The 21,013-nt window shown below is 36.8% G+C and overlaps 1 protein-coding gene across 2 annotated transcripts in view; it reads left to right on the forward strand.

Annotated features, from left to right (window-relative positions):
• Window positions 1-21,013, forward strand: part of VPS41 (VPS41 subunit of HOPS complex) — a 110,603-nt gene that overhangs the window by 65,704 nt on the left and 23,886 nt on the right. For both annotated transcript variants that reach the window (XM_002198900.7, XM_072924040.1), the window contains 8 exons: window positions 996-1,142; window positions 2,318-2,384; window positions 9,041-9,138; window positions 11,427-11,556; window positions 13,225-13,340; window positions 14,692-14,748; window positions 17,449-17,510; window positions 18,339-18,420. In XM_002198900.7, coding sequence (XP_002198936.3) covers window positions 996-1,142; window positions 2,318-2,384; window positions 9,041-9,138; window positions 11,427-11,556; window positions 13,225-13,340; window positions 14,692-14,748; window positions 17,449-17,510; window positions 18,339-18,420 — 759 coding nt within the window. The remainder of the gene's footprint in view (window positions 1-995; window positions 1,143-2,317; window positions 2,385-9,040; window positions 9,139-11,426; window positions 11,557-13,224; window positions 13,341-14,691; window positions 14,749-17,448; window positions 17,511-18,338; window positions 18,421-21,013) is intronic.

Genomic DNA, 21,013 nt, shown 5'->3' on the forward strand with positions numbered 1-21,013 from the left:
TCACTGAAAAAAAATACCTGCACCCAGCCTCATACCACTTACCTCGTGGTTAAAAAAAAAAGGCAAAACCTGGCTAAGACCGTGACCCCCCCATGACTTTTAAACAGTTGTATCTGTGTATTTGTACAGCTGAGGACATGAAACTCACAATGCGGTTTTGCTACTAGGAAAATCCTAACATGGCATGGCATCATGGTTGTTGACCTTTAAAGGTTTTTTTCCATCCCCTTTCTTCTGTGATTTGAAGACTCATTCTCTAAGCTCTATGAGCAGAAAAGAAGTCCCTACTAAAATATTTTATTTTAGAGACTTATGTTTTAAATTACCAAGAACAAGTAATTACTTAATATGAAATTAACCTTCATTTTGCTATTGTCTAAATGATACAGAAAAATCTAATTATTGGTTCTTGTTTTCTCCTGTCTCTTGAATGACTTTAATCTTCCTGGTTTTTGACTTCTTGTTCTATTAGTTTAGGAAATTTCCTGAGGTGGGAGTAAAAAAATCACAGCATACAAAACCAAGCATTGTTTAAATATGTTCGGTTTTCTGTTTTAATATAATAGTTGAACTGCATATCTGAGACTGAATTCGTGTATCTTAATCAGCTGTTGCTTTTCTTTTTCCAAGGTGGAAATTTCTGTGTCTCTACAGGGACTGTTGTGAAAAGGCTGGGATTCTTTTTATTTCTCCAGGAGTAGCACCAGCCCAATAAGCTAAACTAGTTCATGGCTGGAATTGCTAGTCTGTCACTCATTCACTTATTATGTCTTTATTTGGCTTGTGAATTTGAAACATCTAAATTACTCTGATCCCTTTACTCCTTTTGTCACCTCCTGGGTTAGACGGGTTTTGTATCAACAGCTTTTTCTGGTGGCACACTCAGCCCTGCTCTGAAATTTATGCTATAAACTGCTCTGACTGCTTTTAGCATACAAAATGGCGAGTAGGAGTTTGTCATACCCAATAAAGTTCTCTTGTTTTTGAACTTTCAGGGCGTGAAGATACTTGACATGATCTCCAAGCAAAGAATTACCAATGTGCCTCGAGATGACATAAGCCTTCGCCCAGATATGTATCCCTGCAGCCTTTGCTGGAAGGATAATTTAACACTGATTATTGGCTGGGGAAATTCAGTAAAGGTACAATTACCTGTCTTTGTAATAAATGCTTGCTGATATCACAGACATACAGCGGATTGTTTCTGAAAAGTAAAGGACAATCGAAAAAAATAGAATTTGGTTTGACCAGTGTTTAGAACTCTTGCTACCTTAGAAATGTCATTGGACTGACCCTCATGAGGAGGAGGAGTGATAGGCACCCAGTGGTCAGACAGATCTCTGTGTGAGAGCATGCAGTGAATGTAATCCTCAGGGACGTTTTACTCCTTGGAGAGATTTTGTATTTTGAAAGCTTTTAGTATGCTGTTGAGGTAATTTCTTTGGATTAACATTAAGGAAGAACAAGTTACTGTGAGATATTTCTGGAGGGGATTGATTTGGGGGCTGAGGAGGTTACATCTGCTAAAACAGCCAAATGATTTTGGACAACTGTGGGGAAAAAAAATGGATGGGTGGAAGGACAGACTGCTTAGGGTTTTGTTATCTTTCAACAAGAAACTGGCATTTCAAACTTGTGTGGTGCAGCCTGGTTATCATTTGCTCAGACCAGCACATGACATGAGTTTGTTACAAGCCTGTTAGCTGTTTTCTAATAACAGACTGAGCTGCATCACTGCTCAGTGAGAAATTAAAAGTGCCTGATAGGAATAGATGGAAAGGGGGGGCGGAGTGAGTAGAAAGCTTTTGGAGCGTTAAGCTTAGAGTTTTATAAATGAGGAGGTTTGTCCTAAGTTTGGCATCTGTCTTCCCCCTTCTATTTGCCTGTGCTTCACAATATTTGTTTCTCTGCATTTCTTTGTATGTGCATACTCGCCTCTTGTAACCGGGAGGAGTAATAGCAAATTTACTGAATAAGAATCAGATACCTTGAAAGGTAATGAGACACCAAGTGTGAGAAGACACCAAAACTAAACTCATAAACAAATGCTTCTTTGAAGAAACCATAAGGGGCATTTTCACATTTCTTTTATGTGGTCCTCTCCCAGTGTATTTATAAGGCTGTGAACTACAGCCACTACTTTCCTGTGTGGTTTTCTTTATTGATGCATCATTACTGTTTCACAACTTGTGTTTTCCAAAATAAAGACATACATGTCCTAGAATTCCCAGAAATTGCCTTTCTTATTGAGGCAACGTTAGTCTCATTTTAGGAATTGCAGCTTCATTATTGTGACAATTCAAATCTTGTTTCCTAGATTTGCTCAGTAAAAGAACGGCATGCCAGTGAAATGCGTGACCTACCAAACCGCTACGTGGAAATAGGTATGGTAGTATGAATTCACTCCTTTCCAAAAAGCTTTAAAAGTCTTCTACATTCTAGCCAGAACAAAACTGTTACACTTTGGAGGCAACATGTAGTTGTAACATAAATGTCTCCTCATTTTTAGTTGCTGAGGTCGTCATAATGCCCTCTTGCTTAGGTGTGAGGTTTTTTTTCTGGAGAGCCTTAAGTTCTGTGATCATCTAATATCAGAGATACTTGTGTGAACAGTGGATGCCTTAACTTTCCCTTCATACAGATTCCTTTAGAGAACTTGAATTTTAATCTTGGTTAAATGATTGATGGTCATTGTAGCAGTAAAGAGAAAATAGATACTACTTTATTTGATTATATGTTGTTTGACTACACTACTCATAACATTTTTCTCTTCTTTGTTCCCCCATAAAAATCTCTGGTATAGTGGTAGGAAATTGATTTTAATTTATTTTTGTTTCCTTTCTTGACTTCTGAATTTTATATTTTCATTTGTTTTCTTATTTTTCTAGCTAATCTGATGTGAATAAATTTTTATTATTACTGATTATTGGAAAAGTTCTTGACAAAGTAAAGTGGAATTCAAAGAAAATTTGGAAGGGAAGTGGGGATGTAAACAAAAAGTCACATCTGTCCCTAGAAGTGTGTGCTGGGGAAAGAAGTATCTAGGAACAGATAGTGCTGGGAAGATAAACAGGCCCTCTGATTCTGCAGACCAGAGTGGACAACTGTAGGCTTTGATGCTCCCTTGATTGTAGTAACATGAGATTGTAGATAAGGTGCTCAAGCAAGATCCTGAATTATGTCAGTTTGGAATGGTGTATGGCATACGTGTGTGTATGCTCTGTTTTCTGATTTCAGGAAAGGGCTGTTCTAAAATAGCTTCTGAAAATCAGCTAGGAGACTTGTTAAGCTCTGCAGGCAGTCTGAATACTGAGAGATTGGTGATGTGCCTGAGAATTAACTGAGACCTGAAAGCTATTTGTTGTTTAGGATCACATAATGCAAACAGACTATTTGACTGCAGAATTCTAGGATATTTGCAATAATTTTATCAAGGAAAAGTTTGGTCATGAATTTTAGCCTCAGATCTTGTATAATATTTTCTGTACCTGTAAGTAGCTTTTAGAAAATAACTAAATGGGTTTGGTCACATACTGACAAGTAAACAGAGGTAACTTCTATTTCAGCTGTAATGTGCTTACATGGATGGTGCTACTATTTGGTGACTGTCTATTGAAATTTGATTAAAATACATAAAAGTTTTCATTGGGCTATTTAGGTGAAGACATACAGGGTAAAGATTTACATGGAAGTAACTTTTTCATCTTAAAATTTCTGGCCTGCAGTTTTCTCTGTAGTCTAGAGGACTGGTATTTTATCTCACTTAACCTGTTAATCATGTGCTTGAGATTTTATTTTCTGGTTTCAAGTCAAAGCACTGAAATTGCTCTGCTAAATGCCATCCACAGCACTCTAGAACTTGGGAGGATTGGGACGGAAAAGAGAGAGACATTGCTTATTCAAGTCTCAGTATAAATTAATAGTCTTTCATATAGTCACATTGAAAGTCTTCCTGACTGCAGTATGTCATGCCATAACATCTATTTCAATTTTATTTCATCATTACTTTTCAAAGGTATAGCTGGAAAGTCTGATCTTATATCAGGCCTGCAACCAGTATAGTATTTTTTGCAAAACCACTAATATCCAAAGTGGATGCATAAGTTGATATACTTGCATAAAGTAAAGAATTTATACAAGGCAAGAATATAATCCTTCAACGCAAGGACAATTGAATATCCTTCAGCTATTTTGACTTATAAGATCTTGTCAACAGACTTAGGAAAAGCGAAACCCTTAACACAGTATTACTTTTGTCATGTTTAGTGGTGTGGTGTTTATTAATTTTTTTCTCCCTGCTTTTACAATTTTTCACCTGGAAAGAAAACTATGAAGTGGAGCAGGAAACTTCATAGTTGCTTCTTTGGTTATCAGGGTAATACAAATGGAGTCTCTGATAAAACAGTATCCTGTCATGTGTCAACAGTTTCAGGTTTATGCTGTTTCAAAGCCATTTTGAGGGCCTCTGAGTCCATGGTGGTATTATAGAAAACTGTGATGGCATTAGTAGATAATAAATGTTTCTTCAGTACTTTGCAGTCCAGTAAATAAGGAAACAGTATTTCCTGCATTACAATTTACGTGCATAGGATCCTCTTTAACAAAGTACCTCCTCATCTTCTGTTTCTGTCTCAAGAATTACCTATACTTACTCTAAGGTGGGAAATAATTACAGTATCTGCTGTGATGCTAGACCCCACAATGTGTGAAAGTTACACCATTGAACTGTTCTAGCTGTTTTGTCTTAAGGAAGATAATGGTTTGATTATCTGTAAGAAAAAATAGATTAATTATACAGGTCTCATGCACTGAGATCCATGTGGCATTGCTAATTTAATTTCCATCTTTCAGTATATTAGTGGTACTTTACTTCAGTAATCTTGCTATTGTTCTTGCTACAGTTCATTACCTCTGTGAGTCTTCATTCAATGTCAAAGATAAACACCAAGTGAGTGTTTCTATTTAGGTTTAAACGTATGTTAGCTGAGCAGATCCTATCAGTTTAGCTCTGTCAGCAACTGCTGTGAAGTAGTGTATTGATTAGAAAGTATTGGTATTGAATTACAGGCTTAACGTGGACTAAATGCCATTGTGATCCTTCTTAGAGAGTGCTTGACCTCTGTGCTCACTCCTGAAGCATGCACAAAAGCTGTAATGCTGCACAGCTTCTGGTCTGAACAGGGAACCCTTCCTCAACTGGAACCCATGAGAAGGCTCCTTGCTAAATAACTAATTAGCCTTTCCAGTTAATATAATGCCTTTTCAAAGGAAAATAGGTAATCTAGTCTTCCTTAGCCTTGTCAGGATTTTATATACTTTTATGGAGAAGTACTTTATCTCTTCCTCAGTTACTCAGGTTGTTAATGATAGCAGAAAATAGAGATTAACACCAGAAGTATGTAAAATACTTCAAGCTGATTAGAAAATTTATATCCAATTTATTTTTGTCTCGATTTTATCTGAGGAATTTCAGCTTAATTTCAGGTACCAGTCAGGCAGTAATGTCTCTTGTATACTTGTCTCCCTTTGCATTCTACCAAATTTCCCACAAAGCAGATTTCTGGTTTAAAAATTACATGTTTCAAGGTACCAGTCAGGCAGCAATGTCTCTTGTATACTTGTCTCCCTTTGCATTCTACCAAATTCCCCACAAAGCAGATTTCTGGTTTAAAAATTACATGTTTCAAGGCTATGCTTGTATCAACACATCTGTGTGTTTTACAAGGGGATAGCTTCACACCTGCATGGCAAGTTAGCATCATGCATTGGGATTGCACATTTCAATCTGAATACAAGGTAATATTGAATTTTTTTTTTGTTTGTAAATTGACATTAGTGGGATCTAATGTACTGACATATTTCTCTTTATATAGATGGAATGTAAGACTTAATTGATGAATGTGATGATCAGGAAATTTACTTCACAAGGTGATTTATGCAAATATTTCGTTGAAGCAAGTCTGCTATACTCTGAGAAGCCAAAATAAAAAAGAAGAAAAAACCCAAACCTAGTTATATAGTTGATTCTTCTTAGAATTTTGTTCATCTGTTTTGCCACAAACCAAACCTATAATTTATAAATTCATTCATAAAATGAGTCAAAATTCTACAAGATTTTGACTTCTTTGTCATCAAACCTCAGAATTTCTAGGCCCCAAAATTCTTCAAGACTGAATAGTTTTCCTGTTGGTTAGCAAAGTTTTCTTGATTCAATGGAAAAAAAGCATTTTTCAGAAAATTGGCTTTGTAGCTTAAGTGATACTTATGTGGGGCCTTTTCTTGTCCTCTTGTTGGAACAGAATTCACATACTCTCAGGAAAAGAAAAAAGTTGTATTTTACATCAAGTGCAACTCTATGCACAAGATAATAGCTAATCAAATCATGCCATTTTGTATTCTGTTTTGGTTTGCATAAATTGCATAGCTCACTAAAAACATCTGCAAAATTTGTATTCATTGTTACAGGTCACAGTGCATCATACCCTTGAGTTCTCAAGATGGTATCTCCACCACCAGTGCTTTTAGGTGAAATCAGATGTAAAACCCTCTGACTGTAACCAAAGTTTTACTCTTCAAAATCTGTTGTGGTAAACCAAGGGCTGCTTTTAGAGGTTTGACTGAACAATATAGACTCCTTTTAGTTTCAGTGTGTCACATACGCATGGATCTTTAAATCCCAGAGAAAGTGGCTTTATACAGTTTAGGTAAATATTGTAGCATATATAGTTTTATTTCTGTATTGTATTTTGGTGTATGTCATACATTTCATTTAATGAGTAGCAAAAAAGATTTACAGGTTTCTTAATTTTGCTTCCAGGTAATTTATTTGACATCTATACATAGATGCTGAACATGGAGTAGATCCACTGTCAGCCTGTCTTCTGTCTTCTCTTATGAGAGGCATAAACATGTATGACACATGGCCATACCTCAGTCATTTCCATTTACTTCAATTCTACATTTGTTTTCATTATTTTGGATCCTTTTCAAAATAACATCATTTCTGCATTGCCTTTATGTTGGATTTCTTTTCCTCCTTGATCACAACACAGTGTCCAGAGAGTAAGTCAATTTAACCTATTATTGTTCTGTGCCACTGTAACTTCCATCTTCTTTTTTCAGTAAGACTTTTTTGATTAGCAGCATCAAAGCTTTTTGTCAGGTCAAGAAGCACTGTCTATGCCAGTTATTCTTTGTTCAAGGCTGTAGCTGCAGAGGTAGAGCATTGTGTTTCAACAACACCTCTTGAGAAAGATGAGCTAAGTAAGAGAAAGCTGATAGTGAAACCAAGGAAACTATATTCTACTCAAAAACAAAACTTGAAGTGGCAATTTTTACTTGTTTGTTTATTTGTGTTTCACAGATTAGTACTTCTGCTTGATCTTAAATACACCATTACATTGGGCATTACAAGCATTTTCACTGGAAAAAAGGCACTTAAGTTCTAGTATAAGACAAAGAAACACACATGGATTTTAGAGCTGTTTCTATAATCATTATAAATGATAATTCACCTTGCTGTTTTCCTCTTCAAATACAAACCACAGTATTTTACATGCCTTTGGGAGCCTTCTCTTGGCCCTTCTATAAAGCTGAATTTAAAGTTGCTTTGATAGTATTATGGATTTCACTTTGTTGTTTATTTTCCATGTTTCTTCTCCTGCCTTCCAAATTATTTTTAAATGCTAAATACTAAATTTTAAACTGAGAATGAGGTATGTAGTTAGTTTTGAACTGATTTGTTTAAAATCATCACTGAGAGTAACATGTGACACAGTCAAAGTAATCTCATCAGTCTTGTAGGCTAGAAAAATATAATTATGTACATGGCTACACATGTGAACCTCTTTTCTGCGAGTGGATTGAGTGCTCTCCCCTTGTGCTGTAGTGTGGTCCTTCAGTGATGCCAAAGTGTCAGCAGTCATTGAAGGAAAAACACTGCTTGGTTATTTGTTGAGAGACAGGTGTCAAATATATACTCTGTTTCATTGTATTTTTTCTCCTTTTGTGGGAGGACAATTATTTCTCTTGTTTCTTCTTATCATCTTAGCTAAAGAAAATCAGCTTTATTTTTAATGTCATTATGCTGTATTTTCTGTTTACCTCGTTAGTAAATTTTAATGTATATATATATTAGTAGTGTAATATGCTAAACAGGAAGGAAGGAAACTTTTTATTTCTTACTTATGCTTAGATTCTCCTAAAACCATGTTTTGGAGAAACTAATGAAGTATCTGATGCTTTTTTAAAGGCTTATAGTTACAAGGCCTGCTAATGTAAACACTTGGATGATTCTTGTTTTTGTCCCCATAAGAGAGGAGCTCACAAAAAGTGGTGCACTGTAAATCCAGCAGAATAAAAACAAAGAGGTGTTTCTGTGACAGAGGTCTCATTTATTAAGTATTTTAGTAAATACAGTTCAGCACTCTATTTTTCTTTCTCTTTCTCGAAATAAACTCATGTAACTATCTCGATTTCAAGACCAATTCCAGAAAATTATATTTTCAGTTTTATGAACTAGAAACTATGAACTGTGTTTTCTTTGTAATGAGTATATCTGTAAATTACTCTATGATGTTTAAAACGATGATAAATAAATAATGATCTTTGTGTTTTCCTATATACCAATAAATGCATCAGGTGTGATTCTCTTATGGCCACATGAACATGCTGTGAATATGCAAACCAATGAAGTTGTACTACTTATTGCTTGTTTTATTGGGTTTGATTTTTGTTTTGCTTCTTTTCAATGTGATTACTGAAAATCAGACTACACCTTCATTTCAGATGTTTCATCTGTAACATATCCTGGAGCACAAAGATTTCCTTTTGCAAGCTTTAATGTAATTTTATCTGTTAAATGTAAATCTTCGCCTGATCCCTCTGGGAAATCTCTGGGTTTGTTACATGTGTTGAGTCTTCTATTCTCTGAAGTGGTGCTGTATGCTGTTGATTGTCTCTGAAAATCAGTGAGTTTTTCTTAGGTAGTAGTTCATAAACATTCATGTTTTTAAGTCTGTTCTTCTTTCCTGTATTTCAGTTTTCCAATTTGACACCGAATTCTACGTCAGTGGACTTGCACCTCTCTGTGACCAGCTTGTTATACTTTCATATGTAAAGGAGATCTCCGAAAAAACGGTAGTTTTTTTAATCTCAGAGTTTCTTCACAACATTAATTTGGCCCGTGAGTTGGGCCTTAAACTAGTAATACAAATATGATTATCTGAGAAAAAATTTGTAGTCTGCTGGTAGTAGACAGGGCTTGAAACATCTCTGATCCATAAAACAATGTCAGTGGAGGTAATGTTGACTAATGTCAAAGGGACATTAGTCAACATGTTGGCTAAAGGGAAGATTAATGTGCTTCTCTTTCAGGAATCATGTTTGGGTTTTTTTTTTTCCTTGCAGAATGCAGAGAAAGTCTCTAGCTAGTCCTTCTTGCTCCTTTTTCCTTTCTTTCTACCCCCCCCCCCCACCCCTTTTCTCTCCTTTTCTCTTTCTTCCTGATGTTTCTGCACCAGAAGAAATAAAGAATCTTGTTTGACCATAAGAGGAGCTTGCTGACACTGCATCTCAAAAGAAATGAGAACACTTGATCAACTCAAGCATAAGAGTGACTGTGGGGTGGAATGTATGATTGTGAGCAAGTGGCATCACTGTCTCCCATTCTTCTAAGATTTTTTGTTGTGTACACCCAGATCCATGTGTGAAGAGGTAGAAATTGGAATTCATGTCAGCCATTTTTACTGTGCATGGACAAGTGCTGTGTCTGTCTCCGACATTGATTTCATATTGCCAAATAAAGGCAACGCAGTGGAGGAAATCCTTGAAGCTGCAGTGTGAGGATGGCAGATGCCCTTGATCATCTCTTTGATAAGCATGTCTGCGTTAGACAATCATCACCATAGTAACCTTAAGAAACTGGGTGCACAAGTTGCTAGGCAATGAAATGCTCTAGGTTCAAACAGATGCACGAGCCTTCTGAAATCAGTGGGGTTAGCTTCTAGTTCTACTTCAGGATGTCAGATTATTATTTCTTTATTTATATTAAGGATAAAAATAATGTCAGAGCAATTTTTCCTAAAAGAGACAGCACAGTGTGGGAGAGTCAGTGCAAGACAAGAAAGCAGACAAATGGGATAAGGAAGGGGGAGGAAGAGGTGGGTTGAAATGCAAGGGAGCAAGGAAATTGGGATGCCACTGTTAATGAAGAAGTAGTGCAGGAAAGGAGCTAGTGTAAATGAGGTCATTTTAATTGCTTGAGGAAAGAAAGATGAAAAGGGAATTTCAGGTGATATAATGGTAATTTAACATAGGAAAAAGTTTTTCTCCTGTATTTGCCTTTAATTAGCCTTTTAAACTCCAAATGCTGGACTTCACTAACTTCTCAGTTCTCTGGGTAGCTGTAGAAGGAACAGAAGTACAATTGTCCCTGATGGTGTCCTGTTGTGATGGGAACTCCTTTGTTAGTGTCTTAGTTCACTTGTCTTGTTAGAGTGGAGCCCAAACTGCCAGAACTTGCAGCAGAATTGCTGCTCACTACAGAAATGTCCTTTAGTTGCAAGGAACACTTGTCTTCCTACGCTTGATTTCACAGCTTGCAAATTACAGCTTCTTACTTATTACAAATTAGATCACAATTGAACTTGCTTTGAAAGTTTTTTTGGTTTGGGTATTTTTTTCCTGGAACAGTTAAATTGAGAAATTTTTATATGTTCTTGCTCTTTTATTCTGTATCTTGCTATAATTCACAGCCTGAAGTAGAAAATATAGGACTATCTTGGACCTTGACTTAATTAAAAATGCAGTTAGTTGAAGACAGCAGTTTCACTTAGAAAGTGAAAATCCATTATGTCAGCTTACCATAGCCACCTACATTGCACTTGAAAGTTCATTTTACTCTAAGTTCATTAGAACAGCAAAGTTTTTGTATTATTCTCAGATTAATTTTTCCCTGCTGCTGCTGGCCGCCTAAAATAAAACACCAGCTTAAAAAAATTTATTTTATTACCATAATACCAGACTCAATAGAGCTCTGTCCTTCAGGGCATGAGCCCAGCTGGGTATGTGTTCTAAACTGTTGTGTTGCTTGTTGAATGAAGCAATTGATAGTCATCTGTGGTAGCCCTGAAAAAGTAGTGAGCAAACTCAGGGTAGGATTGGACCTCCTCCTCCAGACTGATTTCCTTCAAGGAAAGCAAAGAGTAACTTGGATTACTTGGAGTAACTTTCCTTGAGTTCCAGATGCAATTACTCTGTGCAGCACAGCTTTGCAACTTGCATGATTTGCAGCTGAGTAGCCAGTGCAAAGTACTGGCTTTGTGAATGTTTGCAGCTGTTAAATTTCAGCCTTGTTTGTAGATGACCACCAGTTGGTATTGGTAAGGTAAATCATGTAGGAAGTGACTAAGGTGTCATTTTTCTAGGAAGTGGAGTGTTGTGCAAGACCTAGACTTGATATTGTACAACCCCTGCCTGAGTCCTGTGAAGAGATTTCTTCTGATGCACTAACAGTACGAGGATTTCAGGAAAATGAATGTCGTGATTATCACTTAGGTAGGTGTTCTCAATATTGTTTTGTCTTGTTTTCATACCTTGCTTTAAAACAGATTTAGGTGTACTTAGCCTCCTTTTTCATTTTTTTGTCATCTCCATGAATAGCTGTAACTGCTTATTGACACTGAAGGGCAAAGTGGAAATCCACAAGAACCAGTTGTATGAAAGAAAAGAAATGTGTGTCTTTAAACATAATGATTTTTAATGCCATCTATTAGGTCAGACCTACTGGAGAAGGCAGAAGTATATACCTGTTATGTAATGTCCAGTATTGTTGAAGGCCATATCTTTGAAGGAGATTTATTTAACATATGATCCATATGAACTCTTTTTACACAAAGGGCTTCAGGAATAATGAAATTTGTGGCACAGTGTCTGGAAAAGCTGCTTTAGAGGGAAAGATTGAATAAGTATCATTTCAACAGTAAGGTGTACATGGCCCCTTAAAAGGGGCCCACTGATATTTAGCTTCCCTGTACTGACAAAGCTACCAGTTATATTACAGACCTCAAAGGGTAAAATTAAATTAATAGGAACTGGATTTTGGCAAGCTCCACCTAGAGGATAGGTGTATATAACAGGAAAGGACATGAAGCCCTGGCACAATATATGCCATCTTTTAAACATGGGATAGTTTTCTGATCTATATGTTGTAGCTCAGAAAAATGCATGGCAAAGCTGATGGAGAAGTCCTTGGTGAAGATTATGTAGCCTGTGTTATACAGAAACATTTCTTCTGGCTTTTAAAATACATTAATCTGAATTTTAAGTATCTCCTCTGGCAGCATGCTTCAAATCATAGGCTTGGCAAACCTCTTTGTGTACATCTATGCCCTTAAGCCACTAGAAATATAGTGTATCTCCTCCTGACCTCAAAAACATCGATGCTGCTATCAGTAGAATTGGGGTTTCTTTATACATCTTCCAAAGCAAAACAGCTGTACTTTTATGCTTTATGAATATTCTAGTTTGCCTGAAAAATCTAAATGTTTTGTATGGTTTAAGACAAGCAGTATTTTGTGAATTGTTTATCATTTCAGGAGTGTATTTGTATGTGTTTATAGAAAATGATCTGAACAGTGAGTGGTTTTCTATTCTGTACCTACAAAGTATTCATGTTTCTTCATGTTCAAATGATAACTATTCAGAGCAGTCATCTTCTGCATTTGATTTGACTTTTTAGTATTTTTTCTTTGAGCTTACTCAAAAATAAAGGCTTATGGTGTAAGAAAATGCATTATACATATAGCCTTAACTTTCAGCATTGTAAATGCATTGCTGTAATGATGTACTGTGTCCCCAGGGGTTATGGCATCTATCATTTATGCTTTTGATGGCCTTGACCTTGATGGGAAGGATAAGTTTATTGCAGGCTGTGTAGTGTAATGTCTTCTAAAAGTGTAATAATGGGTTCTAAACCATCATAAAGTTTACACATAGTGGATGAATCAGAATTTGCAATAAGTTGTAGTGGTTTTTTGAAATATATTTTGCCATTTAAACCAGTTTTAATTTATCAGAGGATACAGCATCCAAACTAGTGTGTCCTGCAGGAGTGGCATTGCTGTCTTCCTTGCATCTCCTCTTTTTAAATTCCCCTCAAGGGTATGCTAAAAAGCAGAACTTGCAGAAAATATAATAATAATAAAACTGTGTGTGCATTTGCAGAGTATTCGGAAGGTGAATCACTTTTTTATATCATCAGCCCAAGAGATGTGGTTGTGGCCAAAGAGCGGGACCAAGATGACCACATTGACTGGCTTCTTGAAAAGAAGAAATACGAAGTAATTTTTACATCATTCTTTCCTTCAGACTTTCCTTGTTTGGAAATTGGAGTAGGATGATGGACTTTGCTAGGTCATTTGGATTGGACCATTTCTGTTCCTACAGTCATAGACTAAATGCTTGTAAAGGATGGGAGTTAATTATACATTACTCCATTTCTTACAGAGTTAGTCTTACTACTGAAACAGCTAATCAGAATTTCACCAAGTGAGGTAGCTGAATTAGATGCTGAAAATACTGCTCTCATCATCAGTTATGAAATGTATTAGCTGACACTGAAAATTATTAAAGATGGGTTTTGTCTTTAGAACAGCAGAAGAGTTAACTAATGAGCTGCGCTTTTAAAAGTAAAATACTACGGGCTTAAACTGTAGCTGCACATGCTGAAAGTATTGTTGCTCACAATAAAGCTTGGTTGTGTAAATATTGGTGTTTGAGTATGTATATCTAAAGACCTAAAACAATAAGCTCCTTCATACCATATGAACATGCACACAGTGGTCTGAATTCTAATATCTTGCATTTATTGACTTAGAACATTTGTTATGATGTATAAAGTTAACTTGCAAATTCTAATTTATGTTTGTTGTATGCCCATTATAAGAAAAAAAAAATGTGGAAAAGCCATTCAGCATGTATTGCTTTTGCTAATATAATCATGTAGATTTGTTTAAATCCTTGTGGATGCTTTTGCATTGGAATAGCAAACTTGGATGATGAGTGCAGTTTTGCAATATATGTAAATCACAGCATTTGGTCCCTGAAGACAACAGTAATTTGCAAGTGACAGCTGTGTGTGTGCCTTTCCGAAAGCCATTCAAGTTAGTAGACAGGCCTGTTATGATGTATCTTAAAGGTTTCATTTTTATTTGTAAAAGTGCCAGCTTTTTTTCTATACATTCAAAAAAAAAAAATAGAAGAAGTAGAAGAACATCAAATGACACTTAAATATAAATCATTCTGAGTGAGGAAGACATTTGGGCTAGGGAACTGGAAGGTAGCCTTCCCCCATTCACCCCTTTTCCTGTTGATTTTTTTCACAGGTTTTGGTAGTGAAGTGGTCTCTTTTGAAAATGATCAAATGTGATTGCATTGTGTGTTTTGTTGTGATTTGATCTTAATATAATAATGTGGAGTGAACCCAGATGGAAACAAGAGTAGTTTGCTCTTTGGTTGACTGCTTTTGTTTGAGTATGAATTCAAAGCTGTTCATCCAACCATAGCATTAAAAATTCTAGTGCTTCCAACACCCTACTCTGAAAAACAGTTGATTTATGCAGTTCTAGAGCTTTCTGTATTGAAAGTTTGTGTATTTGACTGGTATCTCTGTTTTCTCGTTTTTGAATACAGGAAGCTTTGATGGCAGCTGAGATCAGTCAGAAAACCATAAAAAAGCACAAGATTTTGGTAAGACTCAAAATTTCTATTCAAAATAAAAAATCTTCTTTCTTTTTGATTGGTGTAAGATGCAACAATATAGTCCCTGTTTTTTATAACACCAGGCAAAAACTGTTAGACATACTTCAACTGGCATCCAATGTCTTGGTTTCAGCTGCAGAACAGGTGTGTTAGTCCATGAAACATGCAAGGGTCTGCATTTTATGAAGGTGCTATTGGCATTGAAAGAAAGATAATTCCATTTCTCTGACTCTGATGGGGATTTTTGTTTGGTTTTACTTTTGTATTAAATTTACTGTTGTTTGAAGTAACATGCAGTATTTCACTATTAGAGATTGCAGGCAGGAGTGACAAATTTCTCTTTAACTTATACCTCATACATGTGACAGGACTTTGTAAAAAGTTCAGGAGATGCTTATTTTCTCATATATAGTTATTTCCCATGTTTATAGTCCCTTTCACAGAGCAACAAAGGGTATCAATGTTTAAAACAAAAGGGGGAATGGTGTAATAGACACAAAAGTGTCACTGTTTTTAGCTTTTGTTTGTTTGCTTTTGTTTAAATTCACTAATACCGTTGCTGCTTTAAATTGAAGTCTGTACAAAGTGTTCAAGATGTGTTTAATTTTTTGGCCAGAATACTGGTGTTATAAGCATGCTTCATATCAGTATGTCATAAAAACTTTTATTATTGTGTAGTCCAGGAGCTGAATCAAGATTTAAATGGCATGCCATTACCTATCACAGAGTTTGCATTTAACAAAGCTACTCTGTGACCCTTGCAAAAGATGTAAAGAATTGTTAAAGGGGGTCCTGGTAATGCATTAGGAGGAAAAAAAGAAACCTAAACAGACAAACACCAAACTAAATTAAAAAACCCCAAGCTTTTCATTTGCTATACAATAAATTATTAAATTCAGTGAAATACAAACAGTTTTTGAGAGCCTGTTCTCTAAAGCAGAAGCCAACAGAATGTGTTGAAGAAGCAAAATGTTGACATCAAGCTCTAACTGAAGGATTACTGGTGAAACAATTCATGCTCTCACTGCCTAGTGACACCACACTCAGGATACCTGACAAATCTGGTAGACTTGGGGATTTTTTTGATGGAAGTAATTATCACTGCTCTTCTGCATTTCTTGAGCAGAGGACAGAGATCCTAAACAACCAGATCTACATCTCTTTTCCTTATACATCTTCTCTGCTCACTGGGAAGCTAGTCCACAGGAGAATGAAGATTTCTTTCAGCCTCTTTCTTGAGAATGGTGAAGTTGAAAATACGAAGGTGGTTCCTATAGCATAATTAAATCCTAAAATTTTGTGTATGTGCATTTTTTTCCTAACTTTGTAGTACATTGACCAGGTGAAGTTGTTGCGTACCCCTATTCATATTCTGCTATATGGTCAATACTGTCCTTGATATTGATCAAAGAAATGTTGTGTCTCAGAAGATGCAAATGTTTATTTTTTTTAAGAAACAAGGACTTCTTTTCATGGTACAGCTCATTTCTCCTTTTTTTTTTTTTTTTCTTTCTTTCTATAAACAATGTGCTTTTTTTAGTGATGTGATTTCTTAAGTTATGTAATGAGTACACTGGGTTATGTCAAAACAGACATAAGTGTTGAGATTACATTAGGAGGTTCATGCCAAAATCTTAATATATATTAAATGTATACCAGAAACATTTTACAACTGACCTGTGTGATGAACTTTGAGAAAGGAAATTTGTTATCTAATAACTAATAATCTTGCTAAGTTCTCAGTAATTCCTGCACTTTATTGAGCAGCATTAAGATTTATATTCTCAACCAATTTTTGCCCTCCTCTACAAACTGTGTTGACAAAGAGCATGTCTTATACAATGACTGTTGGTTTTCTTTTTGAATTAAGTTGAAATTTTGAACTAATTTGAAATGCATAGCAAAATCAGCTATGCATTTCAAACAATCCTTAATAATTAGAGGTGGTAGTCTTCTCAGCATCAGTCAGTGTAAAGACGTTTATTTGTATTCCACGGACAGATACAAGCGAGATCTCTGTGGTTGCTCTTGGGGGATCAGGTTTATTCGGGACGCAGAAAGGCCCTGCCTCGAGCTGCTAGACACAGCACGTGGCTGGGCCTAGGGTGATGGGGGAGGGGAGAGACAAAGAGGGGAGCAGGGACACCCGGAGGACTCTCCAGGAGGAGAGGGGAAGATCCAAGAGGGCGTCCAGCCCCCCGGAGAGCCTTTATCAAAGGGGGCTCCAGGGTGGGCTGGAACAGGACCTGGGCCAATGGGGTCACAGGCACCTGATGGTTCAGGGGAGGGTTACAGATGTGGGGTGAACCATACATTCTGGGGGGTGAGATGGAACAGTCCATTTGGCTTTTGGACCCCGCTGTAGGTGAGGGTGATTGTCCAGCCAGTAGGGGGCGTTATATTCGTCTTGGCTGTACTATTGTGGTTCTTAATCATATTTATCTACCCTTCCCAACAAGTCAGGTTATGAGAATTATTTAAAAGAGCACCTGTAGTTGAACCTGTGAGCAGCCTATGCAAGTATTTTGTATTGACTGATCTGTGGACCCTGCTTGTAAAGGAGAATCCAGGGATGCACTTAGAGCCTTGAATTTCCAGCTATATGCACTACTGTTGCAGTAGTTCTTGTGCTAGTCAGGTAGATCACTTCCAAACTTTTATAACTGACTCTGTTTTTATTCCCTCTAGGATATTGGCTTAGCCTATATAAATCATCTGGTGGAGAAAGGAGAGTATGACCTGGCTGCTAGGTAACCTAGTATTAAAGATCTTCTTTGCTGGCTGAAGTGTGTCTGTGTGGGGAAAAAGCAAAAATAAATTATTGATTCTGAAGTATTTGCAGATGTTGATTTCCAGTCTGTTCTGGAATTTCTGAAGTTTCAAAACATAGAGGTGCATTGCAGTGCCATATATTTTTTTGCCTGCAGTGACCTAAAAGTTGCTGTAAATTTTAACTGGAATTGAGGCATATATTTTTAAAAGTAAGCCTTTTTTTCAAAGTCACACTAGATTTTCAAAACTAAGGTTTTCTTTGGATTTTGATAACCTCAGTTTATTAGTGTGTCATTGCACATAAGACCATAAGAAAATAATTTGATTTTGCATAGGTATAAACAAAAATGTCAAATATGGGAATCTAAAGTAAGGATTAGAAATTACCCAAGGTTTTTGTTTTCATGTACATGTAAGCGTAAGCATATCTTTTTAAGTGTTCAGTTTTCATCAGCTGAGATATAAAGACTTCAGTCATAAAGCTGACCAAGAGGGTGGCATCTCTGCCTAGGGTGTGTGGATTTCAACTAGATTGGAAGCTCCCTTCCAATCCAAACCATGCCATGATTCTATGAAAGCTAATATGGCCCTAAAATTAAGGGTGAATAAGCAGTTAGTCCTCTTGGATGCAACAAAATTTTAAGGTTTGAAAGGAGGAGAACCTGGCATACTCAAAGTTGTGGTTGCCAAAATAAGTCACTTTTATAAGTGTCATGACAAGGAGAAGAAGAAAGGAATCCTTGTAGTAATGCTGTCACATTTGTATTACTTTCTGTACCTACTCATCTCTTTCGTTTTCCTTCCAGAAAGTGCCAGAAAATCCTTGGGAAAAACACAGAACTCTGGGAATTTGAAGTTTACAAGTTTAAAGAAATAGGTCAGCTTAAAGTAAGTTAATTTCTGTGTCTGCACGCTAGTAATTTGTATGTTGTACTTACTGTTTGTATTGACCAAGTATTGTATTGACCAAAGCATCACATTTAATGGTCCTGTTCTGGTATTGCTGCCCCAGATCTCTGCTTGTTTCTAGACAGCTGTCTTTCCAATTGATGTATAAATAGCTTAAAACAAGATTGGAGGCATAGTGCTACGTATTTTACTTGTTGGCAGTCTCCAACATTAAAGACCCACCCCAAAGCTTTTACTTGCTAAAATGCTCACAGTTACATCTTTCCCATTTACTTTTCATCCGTTTCCCGTAGGTGCTAAAAATACTACCTCAGGTATTAAGGAAAATAGACTAATTGGGTGCCAGTCATTCTGGCAAATCCAGGCCCATTGCAACAGTTACACAACTTTTGGTGTCAAAGAATTGCAAAGCAGCAGTGAAGACCTATGCTGTATGCTAGAAATGGTGGTGAGAAAGAGGAGCAGTCTGCCCTGCCTGGTGTTTTCCCTAGTCACAAGCCAGCTGCTACAACAGTACACATTTAATGTGAGAGTCTCAGTTAATAAATTGCACAGGACATAAAGCCTAGTACTGTCACTGCTAAACCAATTGAAAACTTTATGCACGCTCCCTTTGGTAACATGTGTACATTTACTTCTGAATTTTATGTCTTCCTATTCAAACTCAATGAGCCAAAAAGGACATACTATTAAGATCTCACAGCATGCAGTCCCTTGCTGGTTTTGAGCTATTTAATTCTGTTCAAAGACCAAAAGTGTTTCAGCATTAGAATTTCAAAAATGTCTGACTTCGGTTTCAGGGCCACTCCAGTGCAAAAACAGCCTTGCTTTTAGTATGACTTCTTTGTGGTTTGGTGCACGCTTTACTACTTTGGAAGATGAAATCCTATGTTTCTGTTTCTTTATTTCAGTCCAATAAAGGACTTGAATGCAGGTACAGGTGAATTTTTCATACACTGCTTCTTCTTTTGGGTTTATTTTGGTTTTAGCTGCAGTTGTCTGGAAGGGATGTTTGTCTTGTCTCCACTTGCATCATCCAGCAGACTGTCAAATATAAAAATATGTGCAGGTTTGTTGCAAAAACATCTCTCCTCAATTACCGCCTTTCCAAACAGTTGGCTGTTTTCAGCCTTTAGAATATCTCTTTTCTTCTTAGAACCTAGGCCTAGGAACTCTCAGAAATACATGAGATGCAGTCCATTACATTATTCAGCTTCAAGTTGCAGTTCTAGAAAATGCCTGCCTTATTTCACTATTTCAATTGCATATAACTTTTGCCAGATTTCTAAAGATGTCTGAGTACCATAAAGGATGAACTAAATTGAGCCAGATCTGAATGAAGGGGTTCTTGTAATGCTTGGGATCACTTGTGTAGAATTTTTACCTACTTAAGTGACTAGCAGATAATAAACACCATATTGTAACTGGCCTATAATGGCTTTCAGCCCTGATGAGGAGACTATTTGAGATGTGGAAACAGAGTTTATTTCAAACCAGAATTGTCATGGAAGAATTTGTACTGCTTATAAATTGTTGCCTGAAATCTGATGTTTCAAATCTAGCATGATTTGCCAATAACTGAGGTGACAGTAAAGTAAAAGCTTGAAATTTCCTTCCTGTGCAGTAGTGATACCCCAGTGTCAAATTCTGTGAGATGAGTGTTGTTTGTTTGGGTGTAATTTTAGGGGGTTTTTGAGTGTTCTGTATTAAGCTGTCCTGCTTGGCTACCAAAGGTTGCATTTTGATATCTTGATGTCTCTTATCTTAAGTGAATGTCCTCTATAGAACCTAGCTGTGTCAGTTTCAAGATTCTAGAGCCTTGCAGTGGTCTGTTCCTCTCCTGCTCCAGTGGTGGTGGCTTGAGGGAGTTATGTGCTTGTGTAGCCTTTTGCCCAACCCAGAAATGAAACTCGACATAATTTTAGTAAGGAGGTAATATAAAAGAGAATCTTTATGTGAAGGCCTTCAGGAGCAGTTATGGAAAGGTGTCCACAAAAGCCCACCCCTCCAGGGATGAGTACATATTTATAGGTTTTAGGAAATGAACATAATTGATAAAAAACACCAATTAGGAGGACAAGTGGTGATGCAATTCTCCCCCAGGTCAAGCCTCTTCTCTGGAGCCCCCCCTTCAGCACTAGTTGTACTTTGTCCGTGGGAATGTATCTCGAAGAGTTGTTCTCGGCTTTGGTTCCCAGGAAGAACCAAGAGGGCCTTATATTTCCTGGGACTTGGAGCTCTGGAATTTGTTTTGTCTTTTTGCTTAAGGAAAGGCCATGGAAAAGTACTGGGGAAATCTAATCACTAATACAATAAGTGACAGAGTACAAATATATGTGTGAAGAATGCAGAGAACATAGAAAATAAAGCAAAACCCAAATGTCATCACTTGTGCTCAGGTCACTTCAGTATAAAATCTAATGTCTGAGCTCAAGCAGCTGAGGAAGGTGGATGGATTCAAAGGAAGGTTTCATACTCTGTGAGTTCTGGCTGTTGTGGCATGAGAAATACGCTCCATTTTGTTCGCTGTGACAAACAGTGATTTTCAGCAAAGGTGCAGGATGATCAGCTA

The sequence above is a fragment of the Taeniopygia guttata genome, chromosome 2 (assembly GCF_048771995.1).
Source record: "Taeniopygia guttata chromosome 2, bTaeGut7.mat, whole genome shotgun sequence".
Taxonomy (NCBI): domain Eukaryota; kingdom Metazoa; phylum Chordata; class Aves; order Passeriformes; family Estrildidae; genus Taeniopygia; species Taeniopygia guttata.